This window comes from Gouania willdenowi, chromosome 4 (genome assembly GCF_900634775.1).
Source record: "Gouania willdenowi chromosome 4, fGouWil2.1, whole genome shotgun sequence".
In the NCBI taxonomy this organism is placed as follows: Eukaryota; Metazoa; Chordata; class Actinopteri; order Blenniiformes; family Gobiesocidae; genus Gouania; species Gouania willdenowi.
In genome coordinates this window covers 6,614,050-6,636,655 of record NC_041047.1, presented here as the reverse complement: position 1 = coordinate 6,636,655, position 22,606 = coordinate 6,614,050, and the positions used below count along the sequence as shown (strand labels likewise).

Genomic DNA, 22,606 nt, shown 5'->3' with positions numbered 1-22,606 from the left:
TATGTCCTGATTATTAACAAAAGCAACATTTCTTATGCAAACAATCCAAAATGTGGTTTCTACTTTCTGCAACATCCAAATCTGTGGATTTTAATATATATTCTGCATTTTTTTAAATGGGAAATTGGATTAACTGTTTAATAAATGAATGTGCATTTGGTGAAAGTTATGCACTTATTTTAAAAATGAAAATGTGAAATGTTTTGCTAAAAACCTAAGAAAAAAGAAAAAACACATTTATGGTGTCTTCGAATAGACTTAGTCTTTTTCCCTCTAACGGTTAACTGAGTCTACTGAAATAATCAATATCACATGAGCTTTACAAGAATGAGAGATGCATTAATGGATTTCAAACACTGCATTAGCTCCAAAGACACATGGTTCACTGTCTATGAGAAGCCTGGAGTCAGAGGATCTGTGTTCACGGTAATGAAACAAGGTGACAGGACAGTTAATAACACTGCATAACAACAAGGCTAGCAGATGAGCAACACGTATGCACAATAAGGATAATAACTCCCAAATCTCTTCTAACTCAAAACTGTCCAAATGATTTATAAAACAAGCAAAGGTGCACTTCTAAAAGAGCTGCAGAAAAGATTTTTTAGCGAGAAGGGGAATCAAATTTAAGAGGAAAAATACATTTCAAGATATAATATGACAGAACAACACTGAAAATGATGAGTACAACAACAGCAGGGGTTAAATTATGGAACTAAAGAATGAAATAAAACAAAGCAGCAACTTAAACCGGTTTAATTAGCTTTTTACATCATATATCATTAATAAGTATAGGAAAGAAGAGCAACAGTTTTACCTCAAACTGCTACATTATATAATATATATATATATAAAGGTAAAAAAATATATGAATACTTAATAAACATAATAAAAGGTATATATTGTGAGAGAATATCATTAATTGAAGTATTGTCACTATATTTTGTATAATTAAAAATGTAAATGATGAAATTTGTATAGTAAACATTAAATAGTAAAATACTTTTATGTATGTATGTATGTATATGTCTGTACATGTATGTATACTGTATATGTTTGATGTGCATGCATTAACTGTATATATGAAACTTTGTGTAGACTACAGTATATATTAAAAGTGTATTGTAAAAACAGTTGTTTTAGTTTCTTAAATTTTTTGGGTGATATTATCTGGAACAGTGATTCTGAACTGGTGGGTCGGGACCCAAAAGTTGGTTTCCCATCTGATTTTTTTTTAACATAAGCTGGTTAACTGAAAGCGATGAAGAACAGACCTTCTAATAGAACTCTAATGTTTTTTTTTTTTTTTAATATATTAGGATTTGCACCAAACAGTATCTACAAAAAGACATTTTATCACTGCATCCATTTTTAAAGTGGTGCTAAAACACACAGAAGCGAGGAATGAACAAATGTAACACGCAAATACATTAAATAAGACGGGTGAGACTGCTTTAACAATCATACCCTGATGTTTCTGGACCGAGTCTGGACCAAACTCCCACTGCGAACCACAAACACCGGCGCTCCGTTAACCTCATTGTCAGCTTTGTGTCTTAGCCAGTCCTCGTAGCCCTGTGAAAAAAGACATGAAAACTAATGTAGTGTACCGTAGCGTGTTCTTTGGTCAATGTAGAAGACAAAAGTTGAGTTATGGACATAATTATTCTGCTTTGGATTCGGATTCATTAATGATCAAAGCAGAAAGGAAGGTAAGGTAATAAAGATCAATTGTTAGCATTCAATTATTAACTGTTCTTGACTTTCCCTTTTTAAACAAAGCAATGTCTGTAGGGAAGTTGCATTAGTAATATTATCAGTGTGTGAAGCCCACAATAGTTCCCTACCAGTGACAAACAGCTTTTATGCAGTTGACTTATTAAGTTACAATGTAACAAACTTTTTAAAAATATATATATAAACAGTGGTGGGCACACCTGACTACACTAAGCTTTGATTGCATAATCTACTGGCATGATGAAAAGAGAAAGAAAATAAAAAAATAACTGAAGTAAACTTGAATTGTTATTTTGCACTTTAAAAGTATAATAATTTTTTTTTTTTATTGGTTTTGCAGTTATTTTTCAGAGTATTCTAGTTTATAATTTATCTATTCTATTCAACTGTAGAATATTCTTATGTTTGAGTTAAACTAATGGTTATTTTGTATTTTAAAAATATATATTCAGGGCCCAAACACCAAACGTGGAGCAAAGGCCCTAATTGTTCCCGTTTTGTCATGCTTTTCTAATTTACTTCATATTTATTTTATTCAATTGTAGAATTAAAAGTATTTTACTTAAGTAGTGAGGATGCAGGCGGCATCTTTTTCAACCCATTTCAACCTCATTGCTAGTGTTCAGCTCATGCTAGATTAGTGCTAATGCTAGGATAGTGCTAATGCTAGGATAGTGCTAATGCTAGGATAGCTCTAATGCTAGGATAGCGCTAATGCTAGGATAGTGCTAATGCTTGGCTAATGCTATTGCTCGGCTAATGCTATTGCTAGACTAATGCTATTGCCTGGCTATTGCTAATGCTAGGCTACTCCTAATGGTAGGCTAATGCTAACGCTAGATAACGCTAGGCTAAGGCAAATGCCAGCCAATACTAATGCTAGGCTAATGCCAGATAATGCTAGACGAATGCCAGCCACTGCTAATGCTAGGCTAATGCTAACCACTGCTAATGCCAGCCAATGCAAATGCTAGGTTAATGCTAATGCCAGCCAATGTTAATTCTAGGCTAATGCTAGTTTAAAGTTAATGCCAGCCAATGCTAATTCTCGGTTAATGCTAATGCCAGCCAATGTTAATGCTAGGCTAATGCTAGTTTAATGCTAATGCCAGCCAATGCTAATGCCAGCCAATGTTAATGCTAGGCTAATGCTAGTTTAATGCTAATGCCAGCCAATGCTAATGCAAGGCTAATGCTAGGTTAATGCTAATGCCAGCCAATGCTAATGCTAGGCTAATGCTGGGTTAATGCTAATGCAGTGCAACGCGGGAGGGCAAGCACCTGCATCCTCACTTGAATTTTCTTCAGAAAATGCAAATATTCTAGTTACGTATGCCTTTTTTTCTTTTCTTTCTTTAGTATTTCTTCTTTTCATTGGTAATATTTCTCGAGCCTCTAACAAAACAAATTCCCCCTGGGATCAATAAAGTATTTCTGATTCTGATTATTGTTTTTAGAGTAACATAACTTGATCAAGCCTTTTTCTAACACTCCACACCTCAAAATAAGTAATAAAAGGATGGATGATTCCTGCTGATATTATATCAGATTGATATAGGTATTGGCCAATACTCGGTATTGTAGTACAAAAAAAAAACAAGTCTGATGGGGACACCCCTAGCTGTAAGTTCCTTAATGTAAGTGAGGAAAGAGGAAGCCATGGTGTGCTGGTGCTCTCACCTGTTTGATAGCAGTCACTGTGATTACAAAGAAGAGTGGCAGACCGCTGGTGACCGGGGAAGTTGGAGTGTCTATCATTAACTAAAACAGAAACATTATTGTTTTCAAACTACAAATTAACAGAGGAGAAAGTCAACAGAGAATTCAAAGCTGATGCATCAAATAGGAAACACCTAGGACTTCCTTTAATGGGTAACTGCCAGATCCCAAGCCACCACATAAGTGAGCAAATGTTCAACTAAAGCTGAAGTTCATCCTTTACTTTAAGCTCCACAGTAGAACAATCTGTCACAAAGATTAAAATCTCACACCAACGTCCACATCAAGTGTTTGACACACTTTTACGTACTAATGAGGAGTTTGATTTAATTTAATTTTTTTTTTATTTTAATTACTTTATTAATCCCTGAAGGGAAATTATGTTACACATTATGTTATTTTTTTAGGGACATGCTTCTCACACACACAGGCCCTTTGGAACATAACATAAACATAAGCTTTGTAACCAACAGGCATCAACACAGCTTTACAACAAAAAACAGGGAAAACAAAGAAAAACTAAAAAGAAAGAAAAAAAAAACTAAAGAAAAACAGAGAGAAAAAAAAATCCACAATTCAGAATATTTTCACCAGTTGAACAGTTTGTGATACATATATAGTAGATTCAATAATAGCTTATGTATTAAAGGCTTTCAGACATAATGCTAAAGGCAGTTATTCATGTTTTCTGTGTAGTTTAGAGCTGTTTAGACCTTTAATGTGCCACTGATCACATTTTGGTACTCAGTGGTGTGGTGGGTGTTTGGTGCTGCTGGCGTCGGCTATGACTGTTAGCATGTTAGCATGTGTGGTGCTGATAGCGCTACCAATCAGCTCAGACTGCATTGCATCAAGTACAGGAGTTATGAGCTTTAAGACATACTGTAAGTAAAAAAAGGTCAAAATAAATAATATAGAGGGTTCTCACCAGGATTTTTTCACAGCATAGGGGGATCGTGTGGCATGCGATCAAGCGTCACAACGGCTAGCGTTATATGGGGCTCCGGCAGCTATGCCCCCCAGAACATTTTGAAATGTGTAACTCTCCGAAAGCCAAATTTTGTGAAGTAAAGCTAAAATTGTTTACGTATATATATATATGGCCAGACGGGGGCAACCGAGCAAATCGTCTGTATTAAATAGACGATGTGGCTGACGTAGAGTTAAATAACCCATGCACGCCTGGAAGTGCCTTTTGTGTCCAAGTGTGCAACAATTATTACATCTGCAGCAATTAAAAAAAGAAAAAAACAATTTAAAAAAATTAGGGATTAAATTCAAACCCTACGCTCACCAGAGCTGACGAGAACCGTGAAATATATCATTTTTAAATGGTATTGTTTGTGACCACTGGTTTAGAGAATCACAAATTTTAATTTCAGACATCTTATGCGTGCAAGTTCACATGTTCAACTATTTAAATCTGCTACAGTTAACAACTTGAAAAGCAGACCTATACCTGTTACTTAACTTTGGCAAAAAAAATAAAAAAAATCAACAATTACAAAATACTTTTACAGTTCAAATTGTTCATGCATGAAAACTAGGTAAACTAGTGAAATTGAACACTATAATTATACTGACATTACTTTTATACTCTAATTACATTTGAGGAGGACTTAGGTACTGAAGACACTCACACTGACGCAAACATTTTTACTAGTATGTAAAAAGTTTAAAAAGAGTATTTCATTATTTGAAAAGACTTGGGGGGCAAAATGTTCAATGACAAAAGTACTCTAGGTAAACCCTCAGGGAGTGGAAGAGCTTTACGAAATACATTCATATTAATACACTGCGTTACCCAGGGCTAACAAAAGTTAGTTTAAGCTAATATTAAATACTTAACAAATAGACACTACAAACAGTTAATGTCAATAGAATAATACAGGAACCAGGGAAGCCTCTAGGATGAAATGTGAAACATCTTTAGCAGAAACTACAAGCAGGTCAGAGTCCTTTAACAGGCACATGAATCCTAAGTTAAACTGTGGATTAAGTGATCCTTCAAACAAAAAGGCAGGTCACAGACCCAAAAAAGCCTGAAGAGCCTGGAAATTTGAAAACCAGATCCTTGTTCAACACGGGGTGATTGATGCATAGTGAAGGACTGATGCTTTGGGCAGACTTTAAAGATACAAACTGCCAAGTGTGTGGGCGTAATGCGTTAATACTGAGGCAGGCCTGTCTGTCCTCAGGTCCCTGAGAGTCGATGAGTCACTAACACACACACACGCACACACAGTAGTACTGAGGACAGGAAAACCGAGGTCGCACTCGACACGTCACCACTTAACTGCAGAAAACGTGAACCTGAGCAGAAATGGTTTGTGTCATTACCTGCACGAGGAAGATAATGAGAAAATAGAAGTTGGCGATTCTTCTGAACTGCTCGAAGAGATTCTTGGGGATAAAATTCCAAACGGTGTACTGAAAAAAAAAAGAAAAGAAAGACATGACAATTAGGGTGTGAGCAGATCTACCTTGTATAAATCTGGCATTTACCGGTACTACAACACCTCGCTTCAGACTAGGGTTTTTCAACCTTGGGGTCGTGACCCTGTGTGGGGTTGCCTGTAACGTCTAGTAATAAAAGGAATTAAAAATTACTAATTAAAATCATATTTTGTCATTTTTTTAAATGTATTTATTTATTTGTTTTTATTTATCTATTTTGCACAATTCAAAAAACAATACATAATAAAACAAAAATACAGCAGACACACAATCTCAAAGAAGTGTCTTTGATACTTTCATGTTCTCAAATATAATACTAGTTCAAATAAAATGCAGTCTGAAAATATCTGAGCTAGTGCATATTGTCACTTGGGGGGGGGGCACTTCCTGTGTGGTATGGGGAGCTAACTTGACAGCCGGCAACACAAGTTTCATGTCCCTTGATTAAAAAACTGCATTTGATGTTCCTATGGACCATAATAATTAATCATTAACTTGAACCCTTAAGTAGCCTACGGTAAATTAATTACAGCAGTAAAGTAATTATACAGCATGTAGTGATATTAATGCAAACAAGTCATTGATACAAAAACGTATTGCTAATTCACCACCCCAACCAAGCTCTAATATCTCTTATATTTTTTGACATGTGTACAGGCAATCTAAAATAGCCACTTGTCAACCACTTACTAAATATAATTAGGTGATTAGAATATTGTAGGCCGACCTTGGGTGATATGGACCAAAACTCATATCTCAATATATTTTCTCAAAATGGTGATATACAATATAAATCTTGATAATATTATTTCAAATTGAGTCTGAGCAGATTTTGCCCAGCCCACTGGGGTCCTCGTACGCCAGTTTGCCCTTGTTTGTAACAGTATGAAACACAAATATGATTTAAAAAAAAAATAATTGAGTGTTTCAGCACTTTGAAAAGTACAAAAAACGTAATCAGTTATACTTTCTTGCTGTATCTATGGTAAATGTATTGATTGGCATATTTTTGTTTTGTTGTATATTCTCCTAATCCTCTCCCCAGCAGTGAGAAGTTGTTTAGCATTGATGTTGTAACCAAACAATCAGCGTTATTATCACTCACCCTGCCACCACAGCACAGCTTCACACTGATTAATCCAGCACACTGCCAGCTGATGCCAGGACTTAACTAGAAGTTCCACCAGCAAAGCACGAACACTGTCTCCATTACTCATTACAATACAATCGTTACTAGTTGTTAGGAGCAGGGTGGCTGTGAATCAGGTGATAACATATTTAGGAAGTTAAACTCAGTAAAGAGTTTAGGACTATATTTGATAACCCCTGTTACCTTGGATTAAATGTAATCTTTCACCACGCGATTATCGGATCGATTAAAAAAATGTCCAAATTGATTTTTTAATCATTCTTTTTAACAAAAACATTTTAATTGCGCTAATATAAGCATAGCAAGTAAACGCCCGGTCACTAGGTGTCAGTAAACCACATCAGACCTTGTTAATCAACCTCACTCCTCCAGGCATTTTAGCTGGAAGTTGATTGCACATTATTTTCATAAAACATACTGGGCACTTTTATAGATGTATGTGGTTACTTTATTTAAGAACTTAACAGAATCAGAATCTCTTGTAGAAGTTAAACTTTGACAGTTTCAAACATACCCACTTGTTCTTGATTTTGGTACTGGAATTACAGTTACCATTCACTTGTTCTCAGGTTTAAAAAAAATGAAATTAACTGTATTTCATACCATTTTGTACTTGTAAATGTAACATTTGTAACTATTGATATTGCAGTATATCACAATATATATTGTATTGTTTAGTATCGAGATACATCAGGATATATCGTATTGTTTCATCGCAAAATACATCAGGATATATTGTATTGTTTAATAGCAGGATATATTGTGATATTCTTTATTGTTTAATATCAAGATGGAATTACAGTTAGTTACCATTTACTTCTTCTCGTAAGTAAAAAAATAAAAATAAATATTAACATGTATTGTATTTCATACCTTTTTGTAAAGGTGAAATTAGTATTTATTGAAATCGTGATATATCAAGATGTATATCGTATTGTCGAGTATCAGGATATATGTATCGTGACAATGCAAATTGCTAATCTTATGGTATTGTCAGATTCATGGCAATGCACACCCCTACCTTGGATGACACAATTTTGTTATCAGCAAAGCGCTGTGGTACATAATGGCCGTGCTGTGGGAAGCGGTTGGCTACATAGACTGTCCGGGTGTCGCTCTGATGAGGGGGGTCCAAGCCCTGAGGGGAGGAAGGCAAAAACAAACTGTTACCACACAACCACATTACATTAAAAACAAGAGTGTAATGAAACAGTCCCAATGAAGAGGAATCATTAGACCATTCATCTAAGTAAATATCAAAGGAACAGGAAGTTTTTATTAGGTTTATTCAAATCTGTAATATGTTTATTTATTCAGACACTTTTTTTCAGGAAATTTACTTTGATCTCCTGACGTGTTTCGACTGTCAACTGCCAGACTTTTTCAGAGGCATCTGTTGATCGCTTTGATTTTTTTCTTGACTTCCATGTAATACTTCCAGTAAGTTTATTTTGTCTTTTTTTTCAATAATATGTTAAGATTTCATTTATTCAGACAACCTTTTTTTCCAGAGCCTTGAAAGTTTGATCAGTGTTGGCCGCGGCATGCGCGCTTCCAATTTTACGTGACATTCGTCATTCGCCTGATTTGAAAATATTGAACTACAGCAAATGTTTTTTTCGTGTGACACACAGGCACGAAAGCCAATCAGAGTCCTTGTTGACAATGACGTCGGGCTGTCAACATGAACACCGGTCTTTTCTTCCATTTCAGCATGGAGGACCAGGAAGGATTTGGCGCAGTTCCTGAAGAAAACAGTGAAACTTACTAAGTTGGATGTGTCTGGTGAATCCAGGAACGCCGGCGTCAAACGTTTTGACGGCACTTCAGCTTCCACAGAAGGTAAAGAGCATCAATTTTACTGGGGTCCTCCATACTTGATGATGAAAAGAAACAGAGTCTGGTTGGCGGCGCTTCTCTATTCTCTTCAGACGCGCATATGAAGCGAGTATGGGGAAAACGTTTTCCGATAATGCGGAAGCTTTCGCGCGGTGCACGTGTCACAAAAATTTATGCTGCGTCTGGTGTGAACGCAGCATTATTCAGGTATGAACCCAGCAGGTCTCTCAGATCTATAGACACAGGTCAGATAGTGGAGCCCAGAGCTCACAGTAAACATAGTGATGCTGCTTTTAGTTGTTATGCTGCAAAGAAGTGGAAGATAATGTCAGCAGAGCTGAAGTCAGCATCACATGTGAAAATCAAAGTTAAAGGCACTTTGTTTCTCTACTGCATATGATTGAAAGGGAGATTTTTGGTCATACTGTTAATGATGTAATGTGTTGGTTGATGATTTTAAATGTTTCTGCTGCTCATTTTAATGTTTTTATTGCTATTTAAGCTGTTGAATGTATACTGTTGCACTTTTTGATCATGTAAAGCACACTGAGTTGCCTTGTGTATGAAATGTGCTATACAAATACATTTGACTTGCCTTGCAAACGGCTGAAAGTCTTCACTCCATTAAAATCTACCTGAGGGGGATATTTTGTACATTATTCACTGGAGTTTCAGTTACTGTAATGTTAGCCGTGTAAGGTCCTTCCCCAAAGCTCTCCTTCAGTGCAGGGAAGATATTTACAAGTCAAAGAGGGAAACCTTAGGTTCACTTTATTATCAAATCAATACTGCTGCTAGATTTCTGTATATTTACAATCTATTTTTGTTTGTATCAAATATTGCAGTGCTGTGTGTCCATTTTCCTTTCAAGAAGTGAATTCTGTAATTTCTGTCTGTTTTCTGTGATCATTGGGAATCTGAGGCTATAGCTTAAATAGAATATCAATGAAAAAAAACCAACATCACAACAGGGTTTTCTCTTGTTATATAGGGCCTGTACTATGAAGCTAGAAAAGTATATCCAGGATATTTCTCCATTAGACTTCACCCAACAAAAGTTCCCCATCAGAGAGCCCCTGTCCTATGAAACACGTTAACTTAACCCAGGTGATTTCAGCCTGGCTACGTGTGCGTGCAGCGTCAGACCAATCATAATCAGACCTACAACACAATTTAGTAATAATTCTTTAAAAATATGAAGAATTAAAATCAATAATTCAGACCAAAAACAAAACTGTTGCTGCAGAAAAAGCAGGAAGGAAGGAATGCAGGAATTGATGAGTGTTAGTGCTTAAATTAAAGATATTATACAATATTCATCAGAAAAAACAGACACTTTATTAAGGCACAGACCTTGTCTGTGGCTCTGATGCTGCATTCATACAGCTCATCCTACATCATAAAGTGGACAATATTTGTATTTTATACAGCTTGAATTTTTTTTACATAACTGAGGCTCTTGGCTTTGCCACAGAATACATGAATGAATGACTAAAAGAAAGCACCCAATGCACGAAGGCTTTATCAGCTGACTAACGCATATCAGTCCATCAGATAATTTCTATATGTTTCACATCCAATCTATAATCAGGGATATGTACACAGAATGATCCACCACATCTTGGGCAGGTCGTTTTCCAAGAGAACTGATTGGTCAGGAGGCGGGGCTTTATACTTGCTCATATCCTATCCAGAACAAAACTTACTCCCAACCAGGTTAGGTGTTCAGCCTAAGTTACCGTGGTGATTTATCCCCTTAAGTAGTTAACCAGCATCGTAGTACAGGACACACGGAATAAATCCCAGAAGTTAGCATTATAAGAATAAATTCAGCTTCATATAGTACAGGCCCTTACAGCTAACTGGGTCAAGGGATTTTCAAAAGTGCAATGAATATTTCCTGGTCAGCAGAGGTTTGGGGGTATCAAAGAAAAAAACAGGACAGAATCAAAAGGTGAACAATGATAGCTTAAAATACGAAGGAAGATCATGCAGAGTTTAAAACAAAGTTATCCAAAAATAATGCGGATCTTGTAACACGGTACAAGACGGGTGATTGATGTTTTTTTGGCCATTGTTCAGTGAAAGACAAAGTGAACATGCAAAAGCATGAAGTGAGTAAAGCCGAGTGGTTCACTGTCGACCACAATGTTAGTGTCTGATGTGTTGGCCTTGCTATGTCTGACTCAGAGGTCACTGAACAGCAATGTGATCTAGCCTGGAAGCTGGATGAGTCCGACTAGTTTACTGTCATGGTCTTGCTGATACAATTATGCTGGGATTAAACAGTTCAATTTATGAAAAACTGTTCAAATTTAGGAGATAAAATAAACATTAATAAAAGTTGGTCTCAAAATTAAACCTGCAATCGAAACATTCCACACACTGTTAGTGATCATAAGTTATCCTCATTGTAATTTGCACAGTTGTGACTAAATATGCAAACTACTTATCTCTACTTAAAATATGTATTTGTCTATTGCACCATCAGGACTGGGAGAAGAAAGTTGCCACATGTTACAAAGTGGTTATTTGCATACTGGGTTTAATAAATTAAGTTGTTACATATAAAGTAGATTTAGGCCCCGTTTACACACATACTTTTTGTTGTGTTTTAGCGGTCCATTTACACGGCAATGGCGTTTTGGTGCTTGAAAACAAAACTTAAAAAAACAGGCTCCAGAGTGAAAGTTTTGGAAAACGCTACTTCTTCGTCTCCTTGTAAACAGGGAACCGACACTCTGTTGGGCATGCGTACCTGGCCCATAGCTGTCAGAACACGGCCCGAACTCAAATAAAGCTGATCTCTCTTTAAGCCTGAACCCACTGCTGCCAACACTATTAACTTTCGTGCTCGGCGTGCACGTGTAGGGTAGTTTTTTTAATAACTCCGCCAATCGTTCTGCATACAACTGTAAACATGACAAGCAGTTTCATGTGATGCTACGCGCTACGAAGCAGTTTACTGCTGCAACACACACAGCTCAGCATCCTGCTCCATACATACTGTATGTGACACACAGCAACACAATGAGTCAAGAAAGAGTAATTTATGCATTTTATACCATAATTTATTCATGTACCAGAAGACAGCCTCCATTCACCTCCTCAGCATCCATTTGTGTGTCTTTCTCACGCTTACTGAAACACATCACCTGACCGTTCATTTACCGAGCAGCGTCTGAACCAAATCCAACCATGTTAAAAAGATAGAAATTAAGCCAGACCCCGGGTTCGGGCAAATATTTACAGCTCTAATGCTGCGTTCACACCGGATGCATCACAAAATGTTCGTGCGACCAGATTACATAGAAAGTCAATGGATAAACGCGGCCCAGAGACAAAATCTTTCCTATGCGACAGTGCGGTCAGATCCGTGCGTCAAGAGCGTTGGCCGTGCGAGCGCCCCCAATTCCCCCGTGCGAGAGCCCCCAATTTTTCGTCATATTCGCAAGAGTTGAAAATATTGAACTCCTGCGGCTGTTTTGCATGACGAAAGCCAATTAGAATCTTTGTTGACGATGACGTCAGGCCGTCAACACAAACACCGGTCTGTTCACCCATTCAACCATGGAGTAGAAGCTGTGTGTGACCACCTGGAGCTACTGTATAACACGGCCTTTATAACCGGGACCCGACTCGGAAGGATTTGGCATGGAGGAGAATCAGCGAGGAGGTGGTAGTAGCAGGTAAAAGTTCTCTCTGTAGTTTTCATCTTTGAAAGTTAGCACTGAGCTAGGATAGCATTAGCCGCTAATCACACCGGCTTTTTTCATTGGTGGTTTATGTTTATGAGAGGAGAAAAAGGAGCAAAGCTCCTCGCTTCAGCAGGCAGTGAAACTCACTGAGTTGGATGTGTTGCTGGTGGGCGGTGCTCAGCTTCAAACGCGCATATGAAGCGAATGGGGACATTTCTTGATACCTGTGGAACGTTTCGTGCGGCAGACGCGTCCGGTGCCGCAGAAGACGCATTCGGTGTGAACGCAGCATAAGTAGGAGTGCAGCACTATGATTGTCGCCAGAATCTGGTGCATGAAATACGTCTCCACTGATCCAAGTGATGGTCACGTAAGTCAACACTTTATTGGAGAAGATTCATTAAATACCAAAACCACACTGCCATCTATTGACCTGACATGTATACTACATTGTTTTTTATGCTTCCTGTGGTCTCATGTAAAGAGAGATCGTTTTGAAAATGCAGGACAAAAACGAAAACAGAAGCAAAACGTTGTTGTGTAAACAGGGCCTTAGTTTTGGTCATTTTGCATTTAGAGGTAGTTAGTTAACATTTGTGTAACAGCAAAAAGCTGTGAGGATTGCCTCAGTTGGGAGTTTCTCATTGTTATTCATCCTTGTTTCCTAACCTGTCAGAGGAGTCAGCAGCAGGCTTAGATTTCTTAATCATTACCAATCCTCTCTCATAGCTCCAGTTAGACTGCTGCCTTGCAAAGTAACCTCACACCGTCCCGTCTGACTGCAAGAAACATGTGGCATTGCAAAAGTAGGAGAAAAGCCACACTAGAATATATTCTAACTAAGTCACAAAGTACAACACTGTGTTTTTCAAACAATGTGGAGTCGCCTGAAATGTCTATTAATTACTGATAAAAAAATATGTATTGCTCATTTTATCACTTCTAGGTCCAACATAGGCAACAGGAGGCTCGTGTGGCCCCCAATATAAAGGAACAAAATGATGACTCAAAGAAACACACACAAAAATATAAACACAGACATTGACAAAATGACAATAAAAATACACTTAATGACTCAAAAAGAACAAACGTACACAAAAATAACACAAAAGAAATCTAACGTGAAGAAAAATGAACAAAATTACCCAAAAGTTGCATAAGGTGACTAAAAACACAAAAGTAACAGAATAATGTATGAATTGACAACAAAAATATGCAAAATGATTAAAAGAAACATACAAAATTAGGAAAAAAACACACAAAAAGACAACAAAAATATGTAAAATTTTAACAGAAATACACACAATTAACCAAAAAATGCACAAGACAAATAGAAATGCACAAGACAAATAACTGAGAAATGTATAAATTGACAACAAAAATATACTAAACGCCTAAAAGAATCTTAGATTATTATTATTTATATATACACATTTATTTTATTATTTACCAAATTCCTATTATCATTAAAACATTTTAAAAATGTTATCACATACTTTCACTTTCTCAAATGTTAATCTACTTAAAAAAAAAAAAATGTCTATGGGGGTTGCCAGAAATTTGTGATATTTAAATGGGGTCACGATCCAAAAAGGGTTGGGAGGGATTGGGAACCACTGGTCTAACACATCTTTTGTTTAAGTGTTCAGAAATCATAATGAACAGAAAAGATCAAACTGTTCTATCATGATCGTGTTCTCTGAACAGAAATGAGGAACAGGGTCACTCAAAGTTTATGAAAATACAGAACAAGAACAAGAACTGATATGATATGATATATGTCTAGATGCTGCTATTGGCTAATGTCCGACTCCTGTCCACAGCTATCAGCTGCACAGACACACAGGCTCAGTTTGAGTAACATTAGGGAAAATGATCATGTGTTTTCCGAGCTGTTCTATGTTTTTTTTTTTAAGGTGAAACCAGTTATTTTTGTTAAACATCCATTCACAAGCGTCTTTGTTCTGATGAACAATATCCAAGTAGGCATGCTTTGGCATTTTCAGGCATGCATGTAATGCTAAATGCACGCAATAGCATGCTGGATCTAAATGGTTCCATTGTGCTGCTCAATATACAAGAAATATCCTCCATTCTCACGTGGTATACTATAGGCTGATTATTATTGCTTCTGACACTAATGGATCTCTTATTGATCAATCCTCACACTAAAGCAGAGATTGAAAACTTTGATCACAGAAGGGCCACAATAAATTATTACAGAACAGAACAAAGGGTTTTAGTTGCCGTTTTGTGTGTAGTCGTGTGTCTTTAGAGTAAATTTGTCATTTTCTGTGCATTTACTTTGTGGGCCACACAACCGAGGGTCACGAGTTGCAATGTCTGGACAAAAGTATGACTGAGAATGGTGGCAGTAGAACGGGGCCAGTATAGATGGCTTCAAATCCAATAGGATGTGTAATTTGGTCCAATAATTGAGTTTTCACCAGTTTTCTAGCATGTGATATACGTACATTTTATTTACTATTAGATTGTTGAGAATAGTAAACATGTGGGTAAATGAGAGACAACTTGATCTAATGAACTCACAAACAATTGCAGAACTTAAAATAATTTTAGGATGAAGCAAAACAACAACAATTTAACAAAACTAAATGATAATTGGGGTGACAGAAGATGGCATTGATTGGAGCAAACGTCCCTGTGGCTACAGCTGTAATTTACCTTCACCTGCATGACTGTGGTGTGATTGTGAATGAATATTTCTTTGAGTTTTTGTATAAAAATTAACAACTGCTATAAATGCAAGCCGCTATTATTTATAATCATCATCATTACAATGACAGAACACATGCAAAACAAGATAACATTTGTGTGGAAGTAAATACACATTTTTGGCCCTTTTTTCTGTTCTCATAGGAAATGTTTTTCGGTCTTTCTGAGTTGATGAGGTAAAAATATTTTTTTTAAATGTGCCCTGTTTTTCTGTTTTTATAGGAACTATTTTTGGGTTTTTCTGAGTTGATGAAATAAAAATAGGGATATCCCAATACAATTTTATATTTCCGATATGATAACGATATTGCAGCCTTGCATATCGGCCGATACCAATATTTAACCGATATCAGCATGAGTCATACATTTTTTTTTCTTTAATAAAAAAATCATAATTATTTATTTTGTAGTGTGGAATATTAGAAAAGGCTTGATCAAGTGATGTTACTAAAACAGAGAACAATAGTCAGCAACAGTAAGAATGCGAAAAAGTGACCCATTTATTATTAACCAATTGGTTACATACATTTTAACCTTCAACATAGAATCTACAGTATATAAAAGAAAATAAATTAAAAATGAATTGGAAAAAAATAAAAATATCGGTAAAGCCGGAAAGTTGAATCTTATAACCGATATTCGTTTTCAGGCTAATATCGGACTGATATCCGATATCTATATCGGATTGGGACACCCCTAGATAAAAATAAGTAAATTAAAAAATTGGCCTTGTTTTTATAGGAAATATTTTTCAATTTTTCTGAGTTGATCAACTCATATTTCCTATAAAAATCCCAGCTTTAGTTTTTTAACTTATTTTTATCTCATCAAGTCAGAAAAACCTAAAATTATTTTTCATTCAGTGAATGCAATAAGCTTCTGTACATTTGTGAATGCAGTGTGGGCAGAATTCAACCTTTTTCTTTTGTGCGCTGACTCTGGTGCATAGTCATTTTTTACAGCTGTGAGGTAATTATTACAGCCCGCATAAACACTACAAGTCCCAGAGTGCTTTGTGAAAGTCACGCCTCTGCCAGGGTAACACAACCTCGTTAATCTCCTCATCATTTTTAATATGATGTACTAATCAGAGCAGAATGATGTTGGATTAAAATATATATACACTGAAGAGCAATAAAAGTGTTTTTTTTTTTTTTTTTAACTTTAAGTTTGAGAAGTTCTGCTGATGGAAAAGGTAAAACATTATGTAAAACTCCACCACGTCATCTTCTAGCTGATATCAAGGTCAGACAAATGCCTCCATGACTATTTAATTAAGCCATGGTATTAAGATGGCCTTTAATTACTTCTTTAATTAACCAGAAGGTTCCTTATTTGGGGTGGTTTAGGTGAGCTGAGCTATCTGAAAGTCAGGGGCCATGTTTTCTCTGTGGTAATGGACTAAACTTATCTCCAACACCAGGAACTAAAGTTTTCAAACTAAAACTTTGTCAAAAGATTTAATGAATGTCACTGTCTTTCCAACACAGTGAACAAAACGTGCTCTGAGAGGCAGACAGATGTGGGAATTCAACAACAGTTCAACACTGATTAAACTCTGTGGCTTTTGTGGTAGAAACACTTTAACTGCATCTAATCTAATGATATGCATCCATTCATTCTGCCTTTAGGCATAGAACAGGAACTACAGACCAGAGGTTAAGTTTTTAGACCTCATGAAAAGATAATTCTTGGGTAAAAGCAGTCAGATATTTATATTTATCTGAGAAAATTTCATCAGCTGAATTTAAGTTTAAACAACAATAAAATCAATGAGTCCCAACGGTAGATTTCTCCAGCTGTGGGAAAAAGTCTATACTCACAGATCTATTAAAAATAAATTCAAAATCGTATCTTTACGTAAGATACTGTAACAAAACAGAGATTGGATTAACAGTTATTATAGGAAATATTTATTTTCACTTCATTTTCAGTTTAACCGTTAATTACAATGAAAAGTTGGTCTTAAAAAGTATTACTGTAGATAACCAGGTATTATTTACGTCAGCGGTATTTGTTCTGTACGAAACTGCATAATTACCAATGCAATTTGGTTGATCAACCTACATAAAAACCTATTTGATTTTATTTATTTAGGTCGTGTCATTGGGAATAAAGACATTAAAACAGTAACTTTTGAAGGGGTTAAAAAATGACATTTTATGATTCAAACAATGTCCTTAGATTTTGTGAATGTGCTGAATGTTTAATTTTTCTGCATATCATTTTATGACCATCACATGATGTAAATAATATATGTAAAAAGAACTCTTGACTACATCAAAGTGCGGTCAGTTGGTCTATGAGACAGCAAAATTATCGTATTAGGGCCACATTAAAAATTTAAATAAATCTAAGCACTACGGGAATAAAGTCACAATTTTCTAAGAATAAAGTTGTAAAATTTTGAAAATAAAGCCGTAATTTTATGTGACTAAAGCTGTCTTAAAAAAAACAAAAAAAAAAACAACTTGAAATTGTATAGCGCTCAGAATTCCCTGTTGAAGTGAATGCGACATAACACTCATAGCCCTGAAGTCAAACACTTCCAGCCAGTTCCTCCTCCACTCAAGAGGCTATTTGCTCCAAATCAGCCTGGTTCTTTAATGAGAACAAACGCAGATGTGTGCAAACTCATTTTAAAGTCCTTAAACTGATAACAGTGTGGTGATGATGGGCCAAAAGGCTCAGTATTTCACCATGTGTGAAACCTAAAAAGCAGTATAATCTCACTAAATGCAGACAAGATCCTGTTTGTAATGTATTTCAATTTTATTCTCACAACATTATGACGACTTTAATGATCTCATAAAATTACGATGTATTTAAGATATGACTTTATTCTCTAAAAATTACAAATTTATTCTCATAGTGCCCAGATTTTTTTCATTTTAAGACACTGTCTTAGCAGAACAAGCTTTAGATTAAGAAAACAATTTCTACATAGGGCTGGGCAATTTTTCCTTAAAAAAAAATCTGATTTTTAAAAAAAAAAAAAAAAAAAAAAAAATAGAATTTCGAGTTTTTTTTTTTAAATGCACTTAAAAATGACTGCAGACATCAAATATATTGTCAAAAGTAGGAGTGTGACGATATCTCAATATGGCGATATTTTTTCGCACAATTGATTATCGATATGCCCCCACTAAGTATCGATTTTTTTTCTTCCTTTTTTTTCGTTTAAGATTTGTTTTATTATTTTCACTAAATGTGCAGGTATGTCTTCACAGAAATGGTGTCACTGTTTGATGAAGGAACCAATATTTTGTTTACTGGAATATTGCACTATAATGGTGTCACTGGTAAAAAAAAACCCTATTTTTTGTTTACAGAAAGCACTATTGGAGATAGTTATTCGTTTACATTGGTATGTTGACACTTATTTACAGAAATGTTGCACTAAAATAGTGTCACTGTTCATAGGAAACTTTTTCAGAGATATAAAATAAAATTTGTATTTTAAATGTAATTTATCACTTAATCTTTTGTTCTTGTTATGTCATAGATTATCGTAGATTGATTTCTGACCAATATATTGACAATCGCAGTATCGTCATATCGCGAGATAATCATTATTATGAGCTTTGTATCGCGTATCGTATGGTACACAGAGGTTCCCACCCCAAGTCAAAAGTGCAACTTTATTCCTGTGATTGTCCTCAAGAGTGAAAATGCAGAAGAATCCCTAAATAAAAAGTAAATGAGGCTCTGTCATTCAACAATTTCAAGCTTTAACCCAGGTTTAAGCAAAGGTGCAACAGCAACTTCACAGTAGATTAAATATTCTGATTAAGAAATCAGATAACTACATATTTTACAACATGTAACATTACAATTAAAAAATAATAATAAACTCTTCCCTTAGCATCTGAAACATGCCTGTGCCACACAAATAGCCTACTTAAAGGGTAAACAAAGAGGAGGCTGGCTCACATAGTGCTACGATAACCCACAAGTACGCAACGCAAAAAAGTCAGAAAAAACTGTAGTGAAAAATAAAACAAAATAAAATAAACCTTGAATTTGTAAAAATAAAAATCATTTTTATCTACAAAATTGATAATTCGATTTTTTTTTTTTTTTTGCCCAGCCCTAAGACTACATTTTAATGAGTTGCCAGTTTTCTTCACAATAGTAGTTAGATTATTTGATCATGATTTTTTTTTTTTTTTAATTTTGATTAGCTATTTAACTGCTTGTTTTAAGGAATAGAGAATGAATGCAGATCACAGTGTCATTGGTACATAGGTAGAAGTGTTTCAGCTTAAATGGACTCACCCAAAACAAATACTCACTCAGTCTCAAAATCTAATATTTTTACCCATGTCTAAAAGTTCTGAGATTTAGTCAAAACATAGTGAAGAATCTACAAAATCAGTGAGTCACAAATGCCCACATAAGCAACTTTAAATTAGTCCCTGTTACAAAATAAACACTTCTTATTTCATTTTTTAAAGTCACAATATAAACGAGTAAGTCCTTTGCTAGCTACCTGTATTAGCCAAGGAAAGAAGGTTAAAGCTAACAAACACACCCTCTATTTGCCTGAGCGGTAGTGTGATAAACCTACTGGTCACCCAGTTAACTGATGACTAGGAAAAGAGTTTCAGTTATTATTATTATTATATAAACAAGGATACATGGACATAGATAATCTACACATGCAATACTTTAACACTCCATAAATGTCATTTCTTTAGTCTTTACACACTGGAGGAACGATATTCAACTTTTTGCCATTTATTTAGTTATTTATTTATATATTTATCTCTTCTTCATGGCAGAAATGCCTTTAGATTTGTTTAATTTATATATATATATATATATATATATAAAAAAAAAAATAATAACTTGTTATTTTTCAATAAGCCAATCTGTTGTTTGATTGTAAGTACATTGTTTAGTCCCTTGGTTTATACATTATTTTTCTTTCTTTCTTTTGTCTTTTAGCTTTCTATATAATCTGTATTGATGTGAAAGGTGCCTTTTTTGTTGTAAAAAATAGATGTTCAATTAAAATAAATAAATAATAATAATAAAATAATAATAATAATACTTTAACACTCACCTGGAAAAACTTTCCCCCCCCTTTTTTTAAATCATAAGCAGACAGCATTAAAAATCACAACGGACTAATCTTCCAGCTAGCTTTCACATACACACTTATGTGACAATTCAGTGAAAAAAAAAACTAATTATACATAGCTACTAATAGCATCCACGAAGAAAGAAAGAAAAGGAAAGAAAAAGTGGTGAGTCCTGCACTGTTTTGCTAACACACACTCGGAAGTCAACCATCAGCCAACAAGTAAACTAACAGGTTTAAAACACCACCTGAACGAGCCACACAACATTGTTTTGGAAACAGCTAATTAGCAACATTGCGTTGCTAAAATGTATTAAACTAAAAGGTTTTAAAATGGCGCTTTTTGTGTGTTGACTTTTTTGCGTGTATTTGGGCGGTTAAGTATGACGTGTGTGTTGTTAAAAAGGAGGAAAAACCAGTATCTACGTGTCTCACCAGCTGCTGTCGTATCCACCGTAGCATCCTCGCAGGGAAACACTGGGCGCAGGCAGCAGCACAGCCGCTAGCCCAGCGCTAGCAACCAGCTACCCCGACACTACCGTCCCGAAACATCAAGATCGCACCTCCGTGTAAACTCTGCTGCTCGGTCCCATCCCTTCCACACGTCCACGCAGCGCAGTCACAACACACAGAGTCACCGACCGTGCGGGGCTACGAATCCATCCGCCGCCAGACAAAATAGATCCAGGTAGAAGAAGAAGTCTCAGGAGATGAGGAGCTGCTGCCACATCTCTGCTACGATCACTTTTCCTCTTGTCAGCACTCACTCACTCACTCACTCACTCACTCACTTACTCACTCACACGCACGCGCGCGCACACACTCACCCACCCGGGTAGGTAGGGTATATACACGCGCACATATACAGGCACACACGAGTCCACAGCGGCCTATTTACGCCCCCTGCCTGTCTGCATGTGCCCATAATAAATGACACAAACTCAGCACAGATTCAACTTCCATCGTCGAATTTTACAAACAAATACGAGTTTTCAAATAAAAACCAACAGCACTGTGACTGAAAAATAGTAAAATATAAATACATTAAAATAATTTGGGCACCCCTGGTCTAAAGAAGAAGAAGGAAAAAAATGCATGTTATGGCAAATAAAAATATCTCATAGGTGTGTAGATCAAATACCAGCTCCTCATTACAAGTTACATACCACATAAATGTTTTCATAAAAGAAAAAAAAACACAAAGCTTTATACATGCATTAAAAATTAAAATAAGAGCCAAATATAATTGTATCACCATGTGAATTTCCTGGGAAATCAGCACTTTATGATATTTATTTACAGCTACTGGAATAAATAAAGATAGCATGGACATTTCAGAACCACTTTTACTTACTTTATATGAAGGAAAACATTTACGTGGTTTGTAACTTGTTGCAATGAGGAGCTATTTGATCCACACACTATTTTATTGTATTAATTACATGTCACATGCATATTTTTCATTATTTTAAAATCAGGGGTGCCCAAAATATTTTCATTGAAGGACCAAAAAGTAATCGCGGTGTAGGGCCGTGGGCCAAAACTAAAGATTCATATTGCAGTACATGAAATTAAATTTGCCAATAACATAACTGTGCAAAAATAAATACTTAAAGTAGTTTAGAAATTGAATAACACTTTTCTTTATTGTGTTTCATGGCATTAAATTATGAAACATCTAAATGTCTAGTGCAATACAAACTCAACAAAATGGGACACAACATATCCCACCTATACGATCAAAACATTTTCCCTGCCTTGAACAATCTTTTAAAAATAATGTAATTTGACAGCAGCTGTAGATTTTTCTTCTTTTGAATCATTGTACTGTGTTGCATTATTTTTCAGATTTAGAAAAAAAATCTCTAAAAAAAAAACTATCTCAAATATGGGCAGCGGGTCAAAACGAATCACTTGCAGGCCAACTTTGGCCCACGGGCCCCAATTTGGACAGCTTTGTTTTAGATGTTTACTATGTTTTGTTGCTTCAACATATAAGGGAAATGCCCATGTTGCAAAAAATTATATAATTTAGGGTAAATAGTATTATTAACTGTGATTTTAAGTGATTATTTTATTTTTTTAAATTTAGTGTGCCACCTTAATATAATAAATGAGCCCACATGTGTCAAACTCAAGGCACGGGGGCCTAAAACAGCCCTTTGGAGCATCCAATTCGGCCCG

The 22,606-nt window shown here is 35.6% G+C and overlaps 1 protein-coding gene across 4 annotated transcripts in view; it reads right to left on the bottom strand.

The window, feature by feature from the left end:
* Nucleotides 1-21,309, bottom strand: part of atp11b (ATPase phospholipid transporting 11B) — a 68,572-nt gene extending 47,263 nt beyond the window's left edge. For 2 of the 4 annotated variants that reach the window (XR_003673854.1, XM_028443740.1), the window contains exons 1-5: nucleotides 20,858-21,309; nucleotides 8,085-8,201; nucleotides 5,797-5,886; nucleotides 3,418-3,498; nucleotides 1,468-1,575 (exon numbers count right to left, since the gene is read on the bottom strand). Coding sequence is in view for 3 of the 4 variants with exons in the window: in XM_028443740.1 (XP_028299541.1) it covers nucleotides 1,468-1,575; nucleotides 3,418-3,498; nucleotides 5,797-5,886; nucleotides 8,085-8,201; nucleotides 20,858-20,884 (423 nt within the window). In the remaining variant the exon portion in view is untranslated. The remainder of the gene's footprint in view (nucleotides 1-1,467; nucleotides 1,576-3,417; nucleotides 3,499-5,796; nucleotides 5,887-8,084; nucleotides 8,202-20,857) is intronic. The other 2 variants (XM_028443739.1, XM_028443738.1) reach the window with 2 other exon arrangements.
* Between the last annotated feature and the right edge of the window lie 1,297 nt (nucleotides 21,310-22,606).